Below are 16976 nucleotides of genomic sequence, written 5' to 3'. Positions count from 1 at the left end.
TGTGGATTGCCTTTCTCAAAAGAGAGGAGAAAAAGAAACTCAACCAGTAATGTCGGTTGACCCTAGGAAGAAGAACTCAGTGATAAATTTGAGTTGAGATATTAAAAATAAAAATAGGGGTCACATCAATATTTCACAATGCTATTTCTTGTTACCAGACTTTTATATACTTTTAGGAACTGATTTTGAGTCTTCTTCGTAATATCACTACTATATTTTATATTAAAATTTGGCTTTCCGGATTTGTTAAATTACCAGGATCAGAGTCCACACTTGCTCCTAGGTGGTTTGTGATCGTTGGAATTTGTTGATCTGGCAACAATTGACACCTTTACAATGTTAAGCCATCTCATCCAGAATCCTGGACTATTTTCTCATTTAAATATTAAATTATTTCCTTGATACAGTTTTTTTTCCTTTATTGAAGTCTTGTGAATTTTTTGATAAATTAATTTCCAGAAACATTTTGTTGTTGTTGTTTCTATCATTTTCTTCTTACTGGTTATTGCTATTTGAGAAAAATGCTTCTGATTTTTGAGGTTCTTTGTACCTGGCAAACTTTTGTTGGCCTTGTTTATTTCTATGAATCTTTTGTTTTGCTTTTTATCCTTTCTGTATGAGTGATCTGCATACAGATGGTCTGCAAATAATGTTTCCTTTCTAACCTCTCTATCTCTTATTTTCTTATTTTATAGCTTTGACCAAGACCTCTGGTATTATATTAAACAATACCTGTGAATCAAATGCCCCTTTGATTTGCTTCTGTAGTACCATATTCCTCTCATTTGCCATACTGCTATAGTTGGAATTTCATAATTATTGAGGTGATTATTTTATTAATATTAATTTCCCTCATTGTACTATAAGCTCTATGAAGGCTGGAATTATACCTGATTTTTCTCACCATTGTATCCCTGGCATAGTGCCTGGGATGTGTTTATCTCAATAAATATTTCTTGAATGAGTAATGAATGGCCTAAGCCGATAAATAAGAATTAAAGAAAATCATAATAGATGAGGACCATAATTTTCTTATCTTGCCTTTTCCTCCCCTGTTCCAATTACAAGCTCATTAACACTCAGGAGCTATGTATCAGTCAGGGTATTTTGGCTGCAAGCACCAAAACTCTGGCTGGCTAAATTAAACAAGAGGGGAATTTACTGGAAGGAGATAAGGAGATGGGGATTAGAAGATGAAAGGAAGGCTGAAACCCTATGCAGAGAAAAGAGCAATTCCGAGGGTGTAAAATAGAAACTACTCGACAGTTTTGTCATGGTGTTGCCACTGCAACTAAGGAGCACCAAGGACTCTGATCGTTTTCTCTCTCTGATCAAGATCCCCGCTCCATCTCACGACCCTGAGATCACCACCTGAGCCAAAACCAAGAGTCGGAAGCTTAACCGCTGGAGCCACCCAGGCGCTCCTACCCAGGCTTTCATATGCTATTTATGTTTCAGTCTTCACATTTATAAGTTTGGTCTATTTGGAGTTTTTATATATATATGTATATATGTATATACATATATACACATATATACATATATACATATATATACATCACAAAGCATTTATATATATACAAGTTTTTCCTCCTCCAAATGGATACCCAGAGATCCAACCCTATTTATTTAAAATATCATCTTTTTCCTCAGTGATTAGAGATGCCACTTAAATCATATGCTAAAATTTTCCATATGTTTGGGCCTATTTCTGGCCTTTCTATTCCATAGGTCTGTCCATTCAGGAACCAATACTACATTGTTTTAATTATAGAGGTTTTATAATATGTTTTAATAGCTGATACGGCCAGCATAATCTGCTCTTTAGAGGGGGCATTCCTGTCTAAATTATTTATCCACATGAACTTGAAAAGTTAACTTGTCTAGCTCCAGGAAAACAAAAAACAAAAACATGTATTGATATTTTGATTGGGGCCATGTTAAATTTACGTATTAACTTGGGAAGAATTGGCATCTTTAAAATGTTTATCTATCCAAGAATAAGAGATGTTTCCATTAGTTCAAGTCTACTTTTGCATTTTGGGGTGTATTTTAGGGTTTTCCTCATTACAGGCTTTGCACATTTCTTGTTAAGTATTTCTTTTTGATATTGTTTGTATCACACCAGTCACGGGTAAAATACAAAGCTATTGCTTTGTATGTTAATTTTTATCTTGTTACCTTGCTGTGTTACTTATTACTGTGCCGTATTAGTTTTAATTTGGATTTTCTTGTGTTTTCCACCTAAACATTCAGATCATCTGTATGTACTTGCCTCTTCCTTTGCAATCTTGATTTCCCTCATTGTTTTCTTTTGTCTAATTGTTTTGTTCTTTACACAATACAATGTTAAAATGTAATGGAGGTAGCAGATATCCTGTCTTCTTGCTTGACTTTCTGCTTACTTTCCTTTGATGAGAATGCCAATAGTGTTTCCCCATTAAACAAGATGCTAGATTTTATTTTTTCTTCCCCAAAGATTTATTTATTTTTTAAGAGAGAGGAAGGGGCAGAGGGAATCTTCAAGCAGACTCCCCGCTGAGCATAGGGCCCAACAATGCGGGGCTCCATTTCAAGACCCATGAGATCATGACCTGAGTGGAAACCAAGAGTTGGACGCTTAACCAACTGAGCCCATCCAGGTACTCCTAGATTTTACTTTTTAAAAAATCAGAAATGGCTGTTGAATTTTGCCAAAGGCCTTTTCATCATCCATGGAGATAACCATGTTTGTTCTTAAATCTACTACCATGTGAGTTATATGAACACATTTCCTAATATTGAACCATCTTTGTATCAGTAATGCTAAATCACCTTAAAATGTGCTATAGATTCTGTTTACTAATATTTTATTTAGGACTTCGGCAGCAATATTTATGAGACTGGTCTGTGGAGTTTTTTTGCGCAATCTTTATCAGATTTAGATATCAACATTATATTTGTTTCATAAAAAGAAAACTAAACTTTCCTTCATTTTTCTACATTTTGGAAGTTTACCTAACTTTAGGGATTATTTGGTACTTTCCTCCTGAAACCATCTGGGCCAAGTGCTGTTTTGTGGGAGTTAATTCTTTGATAACCTTCTCTATTCCTTCTGTGGAAATTTTTGTCACTTTCCACCTGAGGTAGGATGAATTTCAGTGAATTCTATTTTCCTCGGAAAGTAATCATTTATCAAATTTATTTGTACCAAGTTATGAGAGTAATCCTATGTTTGAATACCCCGTTTTACTGGCTATTTCTCCCTTTTACTGATTAATTGATTGATTATTTATTTTTGGCATTTGTGCTTTCTTGATTGAGCAAGCTAAAGGATTGCCTTTGGTTTTTTATGAACTCTGTTATTCATTTTACATCTAATTATTTTCTGCTTTTATTTATCTTCATTAAAGAATTTTGGGGGAGGGACCTAAATGTTAGAACTATGGGATTCCATTACATCAGCGATGAGGGAAATCCACAGCTTTTAAATACTTTATGTAAATAATGAAAATAAAAATAAGTGAAGTAAATATTCAACTCAAAAAAGAAAGTAAACAAAATAGATGGCAATAAAGATAAAGTGCTCAACCTTCTTCAAATCAGATGCTGGCAAGATGGAAGCCAACTGTGAAGTCGTTCTCCTAGACTGGCCCCTGGATGTGGACTACTATGGGATGGTGACATCCCAGAACAGTCTGAATTCATGGCTACTGATCCAAGTACAAGGCAACCATCTCCTCAGGTGACTCAGGCGTTTTAACCAGAGACAGGATGGACGTATAAAATATACGTATAAAAATATTCTACTACTAGCAATCCACAAGAGCAAACGGGCAGCATTTGTGCAACTCAATCCCTACTAGTAATTAATACTAAGCTGAACTATGCCCAAAAATGACCCATACACAGTTACTATAGTTACCTGAAAATTAAAGCTGAAGCTAAAATACACCAAAGTCTACGAGGTTGTATGAATCTCAGCAATTAAGGGTAAAATTTTATGTTTACCAATGTTTAGTATTTAAAGGAATTTATTTCCTGAAACCTTATCTACCATCTTCAATTTCAATTATATTTGACAGACATTAAGAGATCAGGGAAAATATTTATAATAAACAAAAAATAAAGCATACAAAATTACACATGTAGTAATGACTTCGCAAAGCAAAATATAAATATGCCATATTTATACACCAAAATATTCACAGTGGTAGTAACTCCTTAAAGGTAAAAATCCCTGTCTTACTCGTCTTTATAGTGCCATCTTACAGAAGAGTGCCTGGTACAAAGTAGGTATTCAGTAAGTGCTTGCTGAAAAAAATGAAAGTGAATAATACACATCTTCAAAAAAAGGTACTCGATCAAGTAAATATATGAAATTTTAATATTTTTATCTGAAATATACAAAGGACTAAAGACAAAGTCAATACCTAACTAAAATTCTCTTAAGTAACTTCATTATTACAAAGTTAAATCTTGAGTCAAAAATCCAACTCTAAAAATATGGTCTCAAAAATCACATATCTACATATAATACTAAGACAAGTAAATTGTCTTATGCTGCATCGTCATCATCCACTGCAGCGTAGATGGCTTGATTCCTCCTCTTAATTTTCTTTCTTTGTTCAGGTTCATGTTCATCACTCAGCCTCTTCAATGGCAACTCGGTTAAGTCGTTTCCATCCCCTGACTCTGCAGCCTCACCAAGTTTCCCCTCTCTGCCATCTGGAGAACCCAAAGTATCATCAGATGATACAACCATGGAACCCGGCAAGATCCTGACATCAGAGAAGCTTGCAGAGAAGTCAGAAGCTTGATCAGAAGAAGGTTCTACAGACGGTGTATTCATGTCACTATGCGTACTTACAATACTATCTTCATCTTCCTCTTCTTCATCTAACATTATTTCATCTGGATTAATAGAGGACAGGGCAGATGTGTCTGTGTTATATTCACTACGGTCTTCTCCAGAGTCACTACTCTCCATGTCATCCTGCTCTTCATATTCACCACACAAGGGATGTTCTTCCTTGGCCTTCTGAAGCCTGACATTCATGTCAGTGATGCCAAGTTGGGCACAAAATTCAGTAGTTTGAGGATTGATCCTATGAACCAACTGCATTTGCGTCTGTGGCTTGCTAGGGTCATAACAAGCAGCTGTTATGCTAAAGTTACATGGAACTTTGAGGTCATGATTCAGTATTTCCAATACTTTGTTCATAGCTTCTTCTGTTGCACTATAATCCCACCTACAAAAGTCCAAAACAATAGCTTTTTACATTTTATGAGCCTCAGACAATAAGAGATGAAATCTAACTATGGACTTCGTGTGTATAAACCATACATAAAAATTCCATCTAATAAAATTGTAGTTAATTTGCCAAAGGACCATTTTGAAATAAAAACAATTCTTAAAAAAAACTGTTCTTAGCTCACACTCTAAAACAAGTATAAATTAATGTGTGACTCAAATCCCATCATATTATAGTTTTACGCACGCTTATTCATTTATACACTTATTTGGGTTGGTATTCATCATCCATTTTTATATCCCAGATGGAAAACTTGTAGTTTTCTATACCAGTCAGTAAACCCCGAATTACTCTGACACTCATTTAACAATAATTCCCTTGATTTAAAAAAAAGAAAAAGGTGGAAAGGACAAAAATCAGGCACGCAACAGAGAGAGCAAACCCTAAATAAGGTCAGACGTACCTTGCATGCAGGCCATTATTTTCAGGCATATTCCACTGGCGCTCAGTCACATTAATAAGATCATCAGTAGCCCTGAGAACAGTGAGCCATTCAATATCATACTCTAAGTACTCAGGAGCACTGGGGTCATGTTCTATTTCTATTACCTATAGAAAAGAAATCGGTAATTTTAAGAAATACATTTCTATTTTTAATATTCTAAGAATTTCAATATAACAATAAAATTTAAAAGGAATTTAATAGCTTACAAACACTAACGTTGTCCTCAAAGAATTCTCAGAATACATAAATTATAGAGAGCATAAATAAATTCTAAAGGGAAAACTATTATTTTTCTAATCACTGAAAGAGCAAAACTATATTATAAAGCTATTTCATTTTCTTTTTACCTGAAGAAAGTCTCTATGCGGTAAGCATTTGTCCAAGGCTAAAAATTTGGTTGCTTTGGCTGTCTGTCCTTTATCCTTGGCCTAGAAATATGAACCATGATTTAAGAAAAAAAATGTTAAAACATCACAGGTAAGTCATACACAGAACAGGATGGAAAGAATCTTTATTAAACACACCCCTAAGCCGTGTGTCAAAGCAACAACTGTCACTGTTCCAAAATAAGTGAGTTCTATAACCACGTGTGTAATGATGGGCAAGGCACTTGAATTCTGTGGGCTTCAATTTCCTTACAAAAGTAAAAGCAGATACACATGCTGATGATAATAATGATACTGTTAAATCAAAGCACATAACGCAAAGGTTAATGATAACAGAAGAGCTTTAAAGTGATCTGGCAGAACTAAAACTGAACAACTTTTAGAAGAAATTATAGGGAAAAATCTTTATAACCTTAGGTTGGGCAAAGATTTCTTAGATACAACACCAAAAGTAGATATGATACATTCACAGAACAAAATATCGTTCAACAATAAAGATGAAAAAAATACTAAACCTGCTGCATGAACGAACCTTAAAAACAAGCAAAGGAAAGAAACCACAAGCCAAAGACTATAGATTTTTGACCCCATTTATATAAATGTTCAGAAGAGGCAGATCTAGAGAGACACAAAGCAGATTAATGGGTGCCTGGGGCTGAGGATGAGAACAGGACTCTGACAGCAGACAGACCCAAAAGATCTTCTGGGGTGCTGGAAATGTTCTAAAACTGGGCTACGTGATGTTTGCTCTGGAAACATCTGGAATTCTGGAAATATACTAAAACTCACTGAATTGTACAATTAAGTAGGCGAATTATACGTTATGTAAACTATACTCCAATGAAACTATTTAAAAAAAAAAAGAATTGGCAGAAAGAAACACGGGCAGGAGGTGGTGGGTCACAAACACAAAGTTCATATTGGATGTAGTAAAAAAGTGACTCAGGGAGAAGAGTAAGGCACATGGAGGAATAAAGACAAGGAAGTAGGCTATGGGCCATCCTGCTGCAGGCCAGGTTTCAGTTCACTGGTGGTGAGGGACTAAGGGACGTGCAAGGCACACAGATTACAGGCAGATAGTGGCAGCAGGGCAGTTCTGAGGAAAGGTGGTTTTTGGTGTTGGAAAAGGGGCTGAGACAGAACACTGGCAAAGTCAGAGGAGGTTGAGGAGCTAAGAAAAAGGGATCAAACATATTAATTCAGAGATTTAAGTCCCTGAGGTTGACAACAAAAGATGGATGGGGAGGAAAGGACCAAATCTGATGCTTCAGTAAAAATCCAGGAGTGTCATGAGCCCTAGGAGACAGAAGAGAGTAACACAGACGTAGAACAGGTGACTGATAGAAATGGATGAGTTGGACATTAAAAGAGGATAATCACTTTGGCAGTGGCCCAAAGGAAAATAAAAGGAGTAATCTTGCTTCCTGTTTCCAGTGAAACTGGGGCGTGAGGATAAGCCCACAACAGCAAGGGCCTAAAGGAATGTTTTCAAACAGAACTTCTCCAACTGTATTTGAGGAATATCATTAAAGTGTACCCCCACCACGGAAAAGTGTTGGGTCAAGTTCAGGAAGCACTGCACACCACATTCCACTCTTGGAGAAAGCAGTGCCCGTTAACACATTAAAAACTCTCAGAAATTCTATAGAAGCCTTCAAGAAGAAATCTCTACCCTTGTTAACCCAGCATTTTCTAAACGTTTTCCCTATGGAGTACTTTATGGGGAAAGTCAGAGTTTGGTGAGAATGGGAGGGGAAAGGGAGAACCACACATTTCCATAAAAGCCTAACTGTAAGTATAAATTTATTCGCTACCTTCCATCGAGCACTATCATATGCACAGTTTCCCAAGGAAAATTCTGGGAGTCCCTCTGTCACCAAATCCAGATGATTCTGCTTCCAAAAATCTCTCTGGAACCTGCCTTCTCTGTGTTCCCTCTTCGCTGCAGGTTAGAACCGCATCTTTTGCTTAAATATGCCTCCCATTTTACTAACTACAATCCATACACAAAACTGCTACCAAACTAATCTTTCTGAAGTGAAAATCTGGTTTATCACTCCTCAACCTTGCCCATTACCTTCTGGTTAAAACCCACACTCCAGAGCGTGGCCCAGAAAGCAGCTACGATCTCGTTCCAGCCCCGTCTCTCCCTCTGCCTCAGCCGTAGGGACTGCTGCAGCCCCCGAAGCGCGCCAGGCATTCAGGCCGCCAGCCTTTGCGCACACTGATCGCTCTACCTGGATGGTGTTACCTGGATTCTACTGCTTCCTGGCACAATCAATTCCTCTGCAAAACCTTCTCAATCTCTTCATCTCCCGTCCGCACCCTCATCTCAGCACAGTATGGCATAGGTGCTCCCACAGTATCCTGCACTTTTCATCACAAATTTATTACACTATTTTATAATCACCTGCGTGTCTCTTCCCCCCAAGCATACGGAGTTACTCACAAAAGCAAAGTTATCTTTGATCTCTTTCTCTCGATTTACAACTGTGCCCATAGTGCCTTAGCCCGCACATATTTGATAAGTGTTTGTTAGATGAAAGAATAAATATTTTTGGTTTCTACCTGGTGCTGCATCAAGGCTGCAAACTTCACATGAAGGTGTGCGGAAAACCAGTACGTGGGCTTGAAGTGCTCTAAGAGCTCTGAGGCGGCAGGACTTCCCAGTGTGTTATTTTCCACTTCTTGTCGGAAAAAAGATTTAGTCTTAAGAAGCTGCTGCTTATTTCCATAATGATAGATCTTTCTTGGCCAATCGTGAGATAAGAATATGTCCATAGGCTGCTTCAGCTTTAACAGAAAAAGAAAGAAAACTTTTAAAAACAGATGAAAAGCAATCCCTGGCTTTCTCTCCACCACTACACAACCATTTGCCCACTTAGAGCTTGAGATTTCTGTGTAATTCATTCTAAGGAAACTTCATTTACGAAGGTCACAGAAAGACTAAGAAATACCAAACTTACTCATCTAAACCAGGAGAAACTGCTTTCTCTCTCCTCACAAATCACCCCTATTTTCCATGGCAAGGTAGGGCCATACAGACACACTTTGATCAGACTGTCAGCCAGCTATGTCTTTGGTATAGGGCCTCTAAAATATATAACAACCGCCATTTTTTCCTTTCTATTGAAGAAACTGTTTCAAGATACAGAGACACCAGATTTCATGAGATCTCTAATGTAAATAATACAATAAAACCCAAAGGTATATATATTTTTTCCCTAATGGACTCATACAGCATACACCTAAAAAACTCTGTTTACTACATAAATTATTGTAGAGGTATTTAAGGTGGCTGGTGTCTTCACGGGGAGGCCACAAAATACACTCCATACTTTACTGATCCCCAGCACCTTCAAGTAATCTGCAATAAATACTTAGAAAACTAAATTAAAATAACTTAGGTGTTCAAGACAATACAAGATAGGACTAATCACTGAATAACTGATTCAGGCAGTAAATGCAATGAAATTTCAGGATAGGCTTTAAACTAGAACACTGGTGGAGCACCTGGGTGGCTCAGTTGGTTAAGCGTCTGACCCTTAATCTCAGCTCAGGTTTTGATCTCAGGGTCATGAGTTCAAGCCTCAAGTTGGGCTCCACACTGGGCATGGAGCCTACTTAAAAAACCAAACCAAACAAACAACTAGAACACTGGTATCTAAGCTGGTTCTTTGAAGACTGGTAGGACTGAAGTGGGTAAAAGGGAAAAAGCATTCCAGCTAGGTAACTGTCATGAGCAAGGTATTAAAGAAATGCCCGCAAAGCATCCTCAAACTCTTGCAGAGACTGTAGGGTATGGTGGGAAGGGCCTGAGGGCATCAGGCAGCCTCCACCCCTTAACTCCTTGGGAAATCCAGGGCAGGCTACTTACCTATCTGAGCCTTGGCCTCGCATCCTTAACATGATGAAGTCAGAGTAACACCTACTTCATAGAATTGTGTGGCAATTATATGAAATATCACGTGCGAAAACTGCTTAGCTCAGTTGTCAGGCATTTAATGCGTCCTCAAACAAAAACCTAGTTTCACCTACTCTCCAGTTAAGCCAGTGTTCCAATACCACCTTCACAATTTTACCATATTCTCTACCCTTTTTACCACTATTTATTTCCTATTTAATACCATTATTTAAAATATTTTAATATTTTCTTTAAAGTATCACTTTATGGCAATATATATTCTTTAGCCTTATCCTAAGTAGTGATACCTGAAATCATGGATTAAATATTCTATTTTATTATTACTCCCTAAAATAAATTCATAACATTAGAATTAAAAAATGTTCATCTGTGAACCTCCTAAAAGCAACTCAAGATCCAAATTTTAGAAATACTGAATTAAGCTCTTCTTGGAAGTCGTATACCAAAATGATCAAAATACACTTTGGTACAGAATTACTTTAACATTTTTTTCAAGTCTGCTATAATGTACTTTTTACATACCTGTTTTAATTTATAGACTTCAATATTTCTCACATGATATATACTCCTTATTGTAGCTGGATTATAAGGGGGGCACTCAAAATGACCTTAAATTAAAGAAGAGAAATAAGCTATATTCAACTCCCTTAATACCGCAAATACAAATATATACACACACTTCTCCAAACCTGAGGTCTGTCGTTAATGCTTTTGGTTCTTAAAAATTTTATGAAGACACTGCTCTTAAAATACTGGTATTTTCTATTAATAAGTGATCACTAACTAGAAATCTAAATAATTGAGGGGCTTATAATTTTTTAAATTAAATTATATTTGTTATGGAATATGTTGGTTATTCACATAGTTTAAAATTTAAAAGATACCATCAGAATGGAATAAGAGTAGACCAGTGATGCCTAGGGCTGGGGTGGGAGCAGGGATTAACTACAAAACTTTTGGGAATGATAGAAATGTTCTAAATCTGGATGGTTGCATAACCCTATAAATTTACTAAAAATCATTGAATTGTATACTTTCAAATATATGTAAATTTTACTTCTACAAAGCTGCTAAAACAATGGGAGGCAGGGATCCTCCTATTCCTGTCCCCCAGCCACCAGTAACGCTACCTAGAGGCAACCAGTGTTAATCAGGTTTTAGTATTTTATTCCAGGGATATCAAGTATGCAATGCATATAATAATACACAAACTACTTTATCCTTCCTTTTTTTTTTTTTCACACAAATGGCAATATAGTTTATACATGTTCTGTGCCTTGTTTTTTTCACTTATCTTGGAGTTCTTTGTATCTCACACATGGAGATACTTCTCTTCCTTAAAAAAAATAGCTTCATAGCACTACATTGTATTATTTTATCATGATATAGTTAATTAGTTCCTACCTTTTGCCATTACAAACAAAGCCAAAATAAAAAAATGTGTACACATCATTTTGCACTTGCGGAATATATCTGTAAATTATATTCCTGGAAATAGAACTCCTGGGTCAGAGTACTTTTATAATTTCCACAGACTACCAGCTGTCCTCCAAAGAGTGGAGGACAGTTTGCACCCACACTTGCCATGAAGGAGATGGCCTATTTTTGTACTCCTGTGCCAATAGTTCAGAATCATGGAGAACAGCGCAGCAGAGAACAGACTTGTGATTTAACAGTTACATTGAGGATATAAGTTTTAGCTGCCAACTCAAAAAATTTTGAAATCCCTGTGAACCCAAGTTATTCCTTTAACTTTAAAACCAAGGTATAATCTTTTCAGATACAATGGAATGAATAAGCACAGTGCGGTATACTTCCACAATGGAATACTACTCACAAATTAAAATGAGTAGAGTGAGATGTATCAACATGGATTTCAAAAACATTAAACATTGAAGCAAGCTGCAAAACGATACATTCACATGAAGTTTAAAACATGCCATATCATACACTGTTTAAAGCTGTTACACATCTCGCAAAGACATAATCAAGCAAATGACAAATACCAAATTCAGAAGAATGACTGTCCGGTGAGGAAAGGGAAGGATAAAAGGAGAAGAATGGGACTGAGGACAGATAAACAATGAGCTCTGACTGTATCTGTACTGTTTCATTTCTTAAAAATCCTAATTAAAAGTCACAAAATACAAAGACTTGATAAAACTAGATGGTGGATACATAAATAGTAGGTTCTAGTGTTCTCATCATTTTCATATGTATAAAATATTTCATTAAAAAAAGTAATAATAGTTCAGAGAAAAAAATCCAATGAAAAAGTCAAACTATATATTATGCTTAAGTTACTCTGAGGCATGCAAGTTCTTAGGTTTAAAAACAATTCTCAGAATAATACCTTTTCGATAGTCATGAGATTTAAAGATACCAGAGATGCCACCAATCCTTACGCCTCGGTATTTTACTACACCAGCCAAACCTGAAAAAGTACACAGTTAAATAAAATTACCAAAGGCAGAAGTAATCTCTTTACTAACTAAATGAATAGTTTAAAGGCCTAGAACTCCACGCAGTCCTAAAATTATTTGAAAATTAAAAGTCATGATGAAGTTACTCTTTTACATAGTGATATGCCAACAATATATATGGCAGACTAGGGAGAAGAGCCCTAGAAGCAGATAGGCAAGAGATTAAGCAGAAAGGAAGGAACAAATGAGATTAGGTATGGTAAGGGAGAAACAGACATACAGTGGGTTGGGGGGGGAATAAGGAAAAATGTCCTATGATGGATTTATATGTTATAAATCTGAAAGTGAACAGGTATAAAGAACCTGCAGTTTCTATATTTCATTTCTGACTGACCAACTTCAAACATCTTTTCACAATATTGCAGCTCTCAAAAAATCAACCAGTAACAAGGTAGAGAAATTACATGTCTGAAGTTATGGTGTCATCATCAGAGCTATAAACATTTATTTTTTTAAAAAGATTTTATTTATTGGGGCGCCTGGGTAGCGCAGTCGTTAAGCGTCTGCCTTCGGCTCAGGCCGTGATCCCGGCGTTCTGGGTTCGAGCCCCACATCAGGCTCCTCTGCTATGAGCCTGCTTCTTCCTCTCCCACTCCCCCTGCTTGTGTTCCCTCTCTCGCTGGCTGTCTCTCTGTCAAATGAATAAATAAAATCTTAAAAAAAAAAAAAGATTTTATTTATTTGAGAGAGAGAAAGCACGAGCTAGGGGAGGAGCAGAGGCGGAGGAAGAAGGAGAAGGAGAATCTCTCGAGCAGACTCCACGCTGAGTGAGGAGCCCAAAGTGGGGCTCGGCTCTATCTCACAATGCTGAGACCATGACCTAAGCCAAAACCAAGAGTCGTGCCCTCAACTGAGTGAGCCACCCCAGCACCCCACTAAAAACATTTAAATAAAGGACTGTATAGTGTAACAGGACTAAAACTGAACCTAAATCTAATCAGACTATGAATCTAAACACAGATTACAAGTAATGCAGAGGAGAAAAGGAACATGTTAAAGAACATAAGAAATTCCAATCAGCTAAATCCAGAAAGTGGGAAATTCTATAAGACAAATTTCTCATTTTCTTCAACAAATAAACAACACTGCGTGGGGGAGAAAAAAGACCGTTATAGTCTAAGGGGCTTTAGAATGAAATGTGTGGATCTTGTTTGGATTCTATTTGAACAGTCAATTGTAAAACCAACCTCTTTGTGATAATCGCAGAAATCTGAACATGAACCAGGCAACAGATAATGGGAATTACTGCTACTTTAGTTAATGGTACTGTAGCTGTGATATTTTAAAAAATCCTTATCTGAGCCTCGGTGGCTCAGTCGGTTAACCCGCTGCCTTTGGCTTGGATCATGATCCCAGGGTCCTGGAATCTGGCCCCACATCGGGCTCCTTGCTCAGCGGGAAGCCTGCTTCTCCCCTGCCTGCCACTCTCCCCTGTTTGTGCTTGCTCTCTCCCTCTGTCTCTCTCTGTGTCAAATAAATAAATAAAAATCTTCAAAAAAAAAAAAATCCTTATCTCTTAAAAATATGTACTGAAGTATTCACAGGTGAAATAATCTAATGGTTGGGATTTATTTTACAATACTCCAGTCACTTCTTCCCACAAAAAAGTTTGGAGGGGAGTGGGGTTGAAATAAGGATGGCAGAATGATAATAGTTGTTGAAGCTGGTTAATAGGTACAAAGATTCATTATACTATTCTCTACTTTTGTGTATGTTTAACAAATTCCATTATAATAAGTTTAAGTTTTCTTAATTTAAGAGAGTAAGAGAAAAATAAAGGGATTGCAAATAGTGTAAAAGGTCTTTGCAGTTATACTTATTATTACATTATATTATCTATATTGCTTAAAACACTAGATGAAGCACGGACATATTTTCATGATTACCTACTTAAATTAACTGTTTTAATTACATTTTCATAATTAACTATTTAAATTAAGAAGCATTCCCAAAACACTATACATCTCAAGATGCTGCCCAACTATTACACAAATCCTGACAGGCTCTTCCATTCCAAACCAAAAAATTACCCACCTACACATACCTAAATAATAAATGTTTGGCGCCACCCAGCCACCATAGGGTAACTCTTGCAAATGATTTGAAGCTTCATGGTTTCCCCCAATGAAGATTGTGAGAACTGGAGCCTTTTTCTCTCCAGAGTAATACCTAGAACATAAGGGTAAAGTTGTCAGTTGGTATAGCAGAAATCAGGCATAGAGAAAAGCAATAACTCATGCTTATAAAATTGGGCATAGCAGAAAAGCAAAATAAGGTCCAAAGGAAAAATCTGAGCTCACCATAAAAAAATTAAAAATCTCTTTCTAATCGAATTGCCTATGCTTGTCCTTAAGAATGAAGGGGCTGCCACCTTGGGTTCAAAGCCAGTGTGCATTCAATGAGGTCAGGAACTTTGTCAGTTCTTAACCTTAGCTTCTAGAACGCGGACGAGCACAAAGCAGGTATCCAATAAAAACTCCTGGATCAGTAAATAAAGCAGTCCCAGAGTCCTATCAAGTACAAGGTAGATTAACCTGTCAGCTTCTTCCTGCAGGTTTCCCCCTCAGGCTTCGGTCCCTTCCGTAAACAGACAAGACCGGTGAAAGGAAATGAGAAAAGTGACATTTACTAAACACCCGTTCCGAGACACAGCGTGAACAAAGAAGGTAACTAAGTAAGACAACTAGTCAGTGGCAGGGAAGAATTCGAATCCAGTCCGGGCTCTCTCCCACCCACTGCTGGATAGTCACACCTCGTACCGCTGGTCCGAGGCCCGGACCCCGCCGCTCACCTGTAGAAGGTCTGCATGTGGCGGTACTTGGGCGGGACGGCCATGCAACGCAAGTCGGCCTCGTTGCGCACCGCCTGGAAGTCGCCGCAGCACAGCAGAAGATCTATTGGCCCGGGGCCGCGCTTCTCCGCCAGAGCCAGCGTCTCATAGATCTTGTCCAGCTCGCCGTGGCAGCAGCCGGCCACAGCCACCCGCATCCTGCCGGCTCGAGGCGGGGAGCGCTGCCCGCAAGTCCCTACACCAGAGGCAGCCCAGGCCGGCCAGCAAAGAGCCGAGAGACCGCTCGGCTCCCGCCAACACTGAATGAACCCACCCCTCGAAAAGACGCCTGAAATAGAATTCACTTCCGGTTTCCAAATCTCGCGAGAGGGATAGGAAAGGGCAAGAATTACAGGGGTTGAGAGAGCGTTCTAATCGGCTGGGGCTTTCCCTGTCTTCCTGGCTCCTTGAGTTCTAGCAGTCTGACAGATGATAAAAATCAAAACCAGGGGACGCCTGGGTGGCTCAGTCAGTTAAGCGTCTGCCTTCGGCTGAGGTCCTGATCCCAGAGTCCCGGGTTTGACTCCCGAGCCATTGGACTCCTGGTTGTTCAGCGGGCAGTTTGCTTCTCCCTCTGCCTGCGCTCTCTCTCTCTCACACACAAATAAATGAATAAATTTTTTTAAAAAAATCAAAACCAGAAGTGTGTTTTTTTTAAACCCGGGAACAGTAGTTTAGTTTGATAAAATTAAGCCAGACTAAACAAGTGAGACCGTGGCATTGGCTAACCCCCAGTACAAACCTCTCACAGCAAAGATAGTTGCCTGAAAGCGAATTAGAAATTAAAAGATTTTTTAAAAGACACATCAAACTAAAAATAATTTTTAAATAAAACTTAAAAACTCCCTGGGGGTTTCTAAAATTATCAGTTATTTTTTTAAAAGGGGCCAGGGACTCTTCTTTTTCCTACCAAATAGGTGTTTGCATAACTAGACTGCAGGCTCAATGAAAGCTGAAGAATGTCTTGAAAATGTCCAGGAGGAAAAAGAACCAAACAATTGAAAAAATGAGTGGCCAAGACAGACAAGCAAAACAGTAGAACACCTCTGGCCAACTTAATCAAGAAATGTAATCTGATCAAGATAATACAGAGAGTTAAAAATACATCTGTCATTTTTTTAAAAAATGCATAAAATAACATTGTAGGAACAATGACACCAGAATTAATTCAAAAGTAAGCTGAAGATGTTAACAGAAACATGACAATAAGAAAATAGTGGAAAAGTTGAAGAAATCCATTGAAAGACATTGTACCCAGAGTGGATTACAGGCAATTTCTTTCAAATTTACAAGATATAACTGTCGTGGTGTTTAAACTGATCAAGAGAGAAGAAAGGAATGGGAATCTAGTATTTCCAATTTTTTTAATATTATATTTTCCTTCTGATTTGGATTTTTAAATATATGAGATGCTTTTAACAGCATTGTTAAATTTAACTTTTTCCATTTGATTTTTAAGATTTTATTTAAATTCAATTAACATATAGTGTATTATTAGTTTCAGAGATACAGTTCAGTGATTCATCAGTTGCATATAACACCCAGGGCTCATTACATCACATGCCCTCCTTAATGCCCACCACCCAGTTACCCCACCTCTCCACTCCTTCCCT

At 37.6% G+C, this 16976-nt stretch overlaps 1 protein-coding gene across 1 annotated transcript; it reads right to left on the bottom strand.

Annotated features, from left to right (window-relative positions):
* Positions 1 to 4348: 4348 nt before the first annotated feature.
* Positions 4349 to 15666, bottom strand: DBR1 (debranching RNA lariats 1). Its single transcript, XM_008708108.2, has 8 exons — positions 15325 to 15666; positions 14578 to 14702; positions 12404 to 12484; positions 10573 to 10658; positions 8694 to 8918; positions 6087 to 6167; positions 5698 to 5843; positions 4349 to 5231 (listed from the first exon to the last, which is right to left on the bottom strand). Exons 1-8 carry the CDS (start codon positions 15519 to 15521, stop codon positions 4538 to 4540), a joined length of 1635 nt encoding a protein of 544 aa, XP_008706330.2. The 5' UTR covers positions 15522 to 15666; the 3' UTR covers positions 4349 to 4537.
* Between the last annotated feature and the right edge of the window lie 1310 nt (positions 15667 to 16976).

The sequence above is a fragment of the Ursus maritimus genome, unplaced genomic scaffold (assembly GCF_017311325.1).
Source record: "Ursus maritimus isolate PB19 unplaced genomic scaffold, ASM1731132v1 scaffold_20, whole genome shotgun sequence".
Classification (NCBI taxonomy): Eukaryota; Metazoa; Chordata; class Mammalia; order Carnivora; family Ursidae; genus Ursus; species Ursus maritimus.
The sequence above is the reverse complement of the archived record's forward strand: the minus strand, read 5'-3'. Positions and strand labels throughout refer to the sequence as shown.

Excerpts from the sequence above, each read along its gene's own strand:
- DBR1 (XM_008708108.2), bottom strand. The coding sequence starts at position 15,521 with ATGCGGGTGGCTGTGGCCGGCTGCTGCCACGGCGAGCTGGACAAGATC. Across the intron at positions 5,844-6,086 it reads CGCATAGAGACTTTCTTCAG|GTAATAGAAATAGAACATGA; the intron begins GTAAAAAGAAAA and ends TCTTTTCTATAG. Across the intron at positions 5,232-5,697 it reads AATAATGGCCTGCATGCAAG|GTGGGATTATAGTGCAACAG; the intron begins GTACGTCTGACC and ends GGACTTTTGTAG.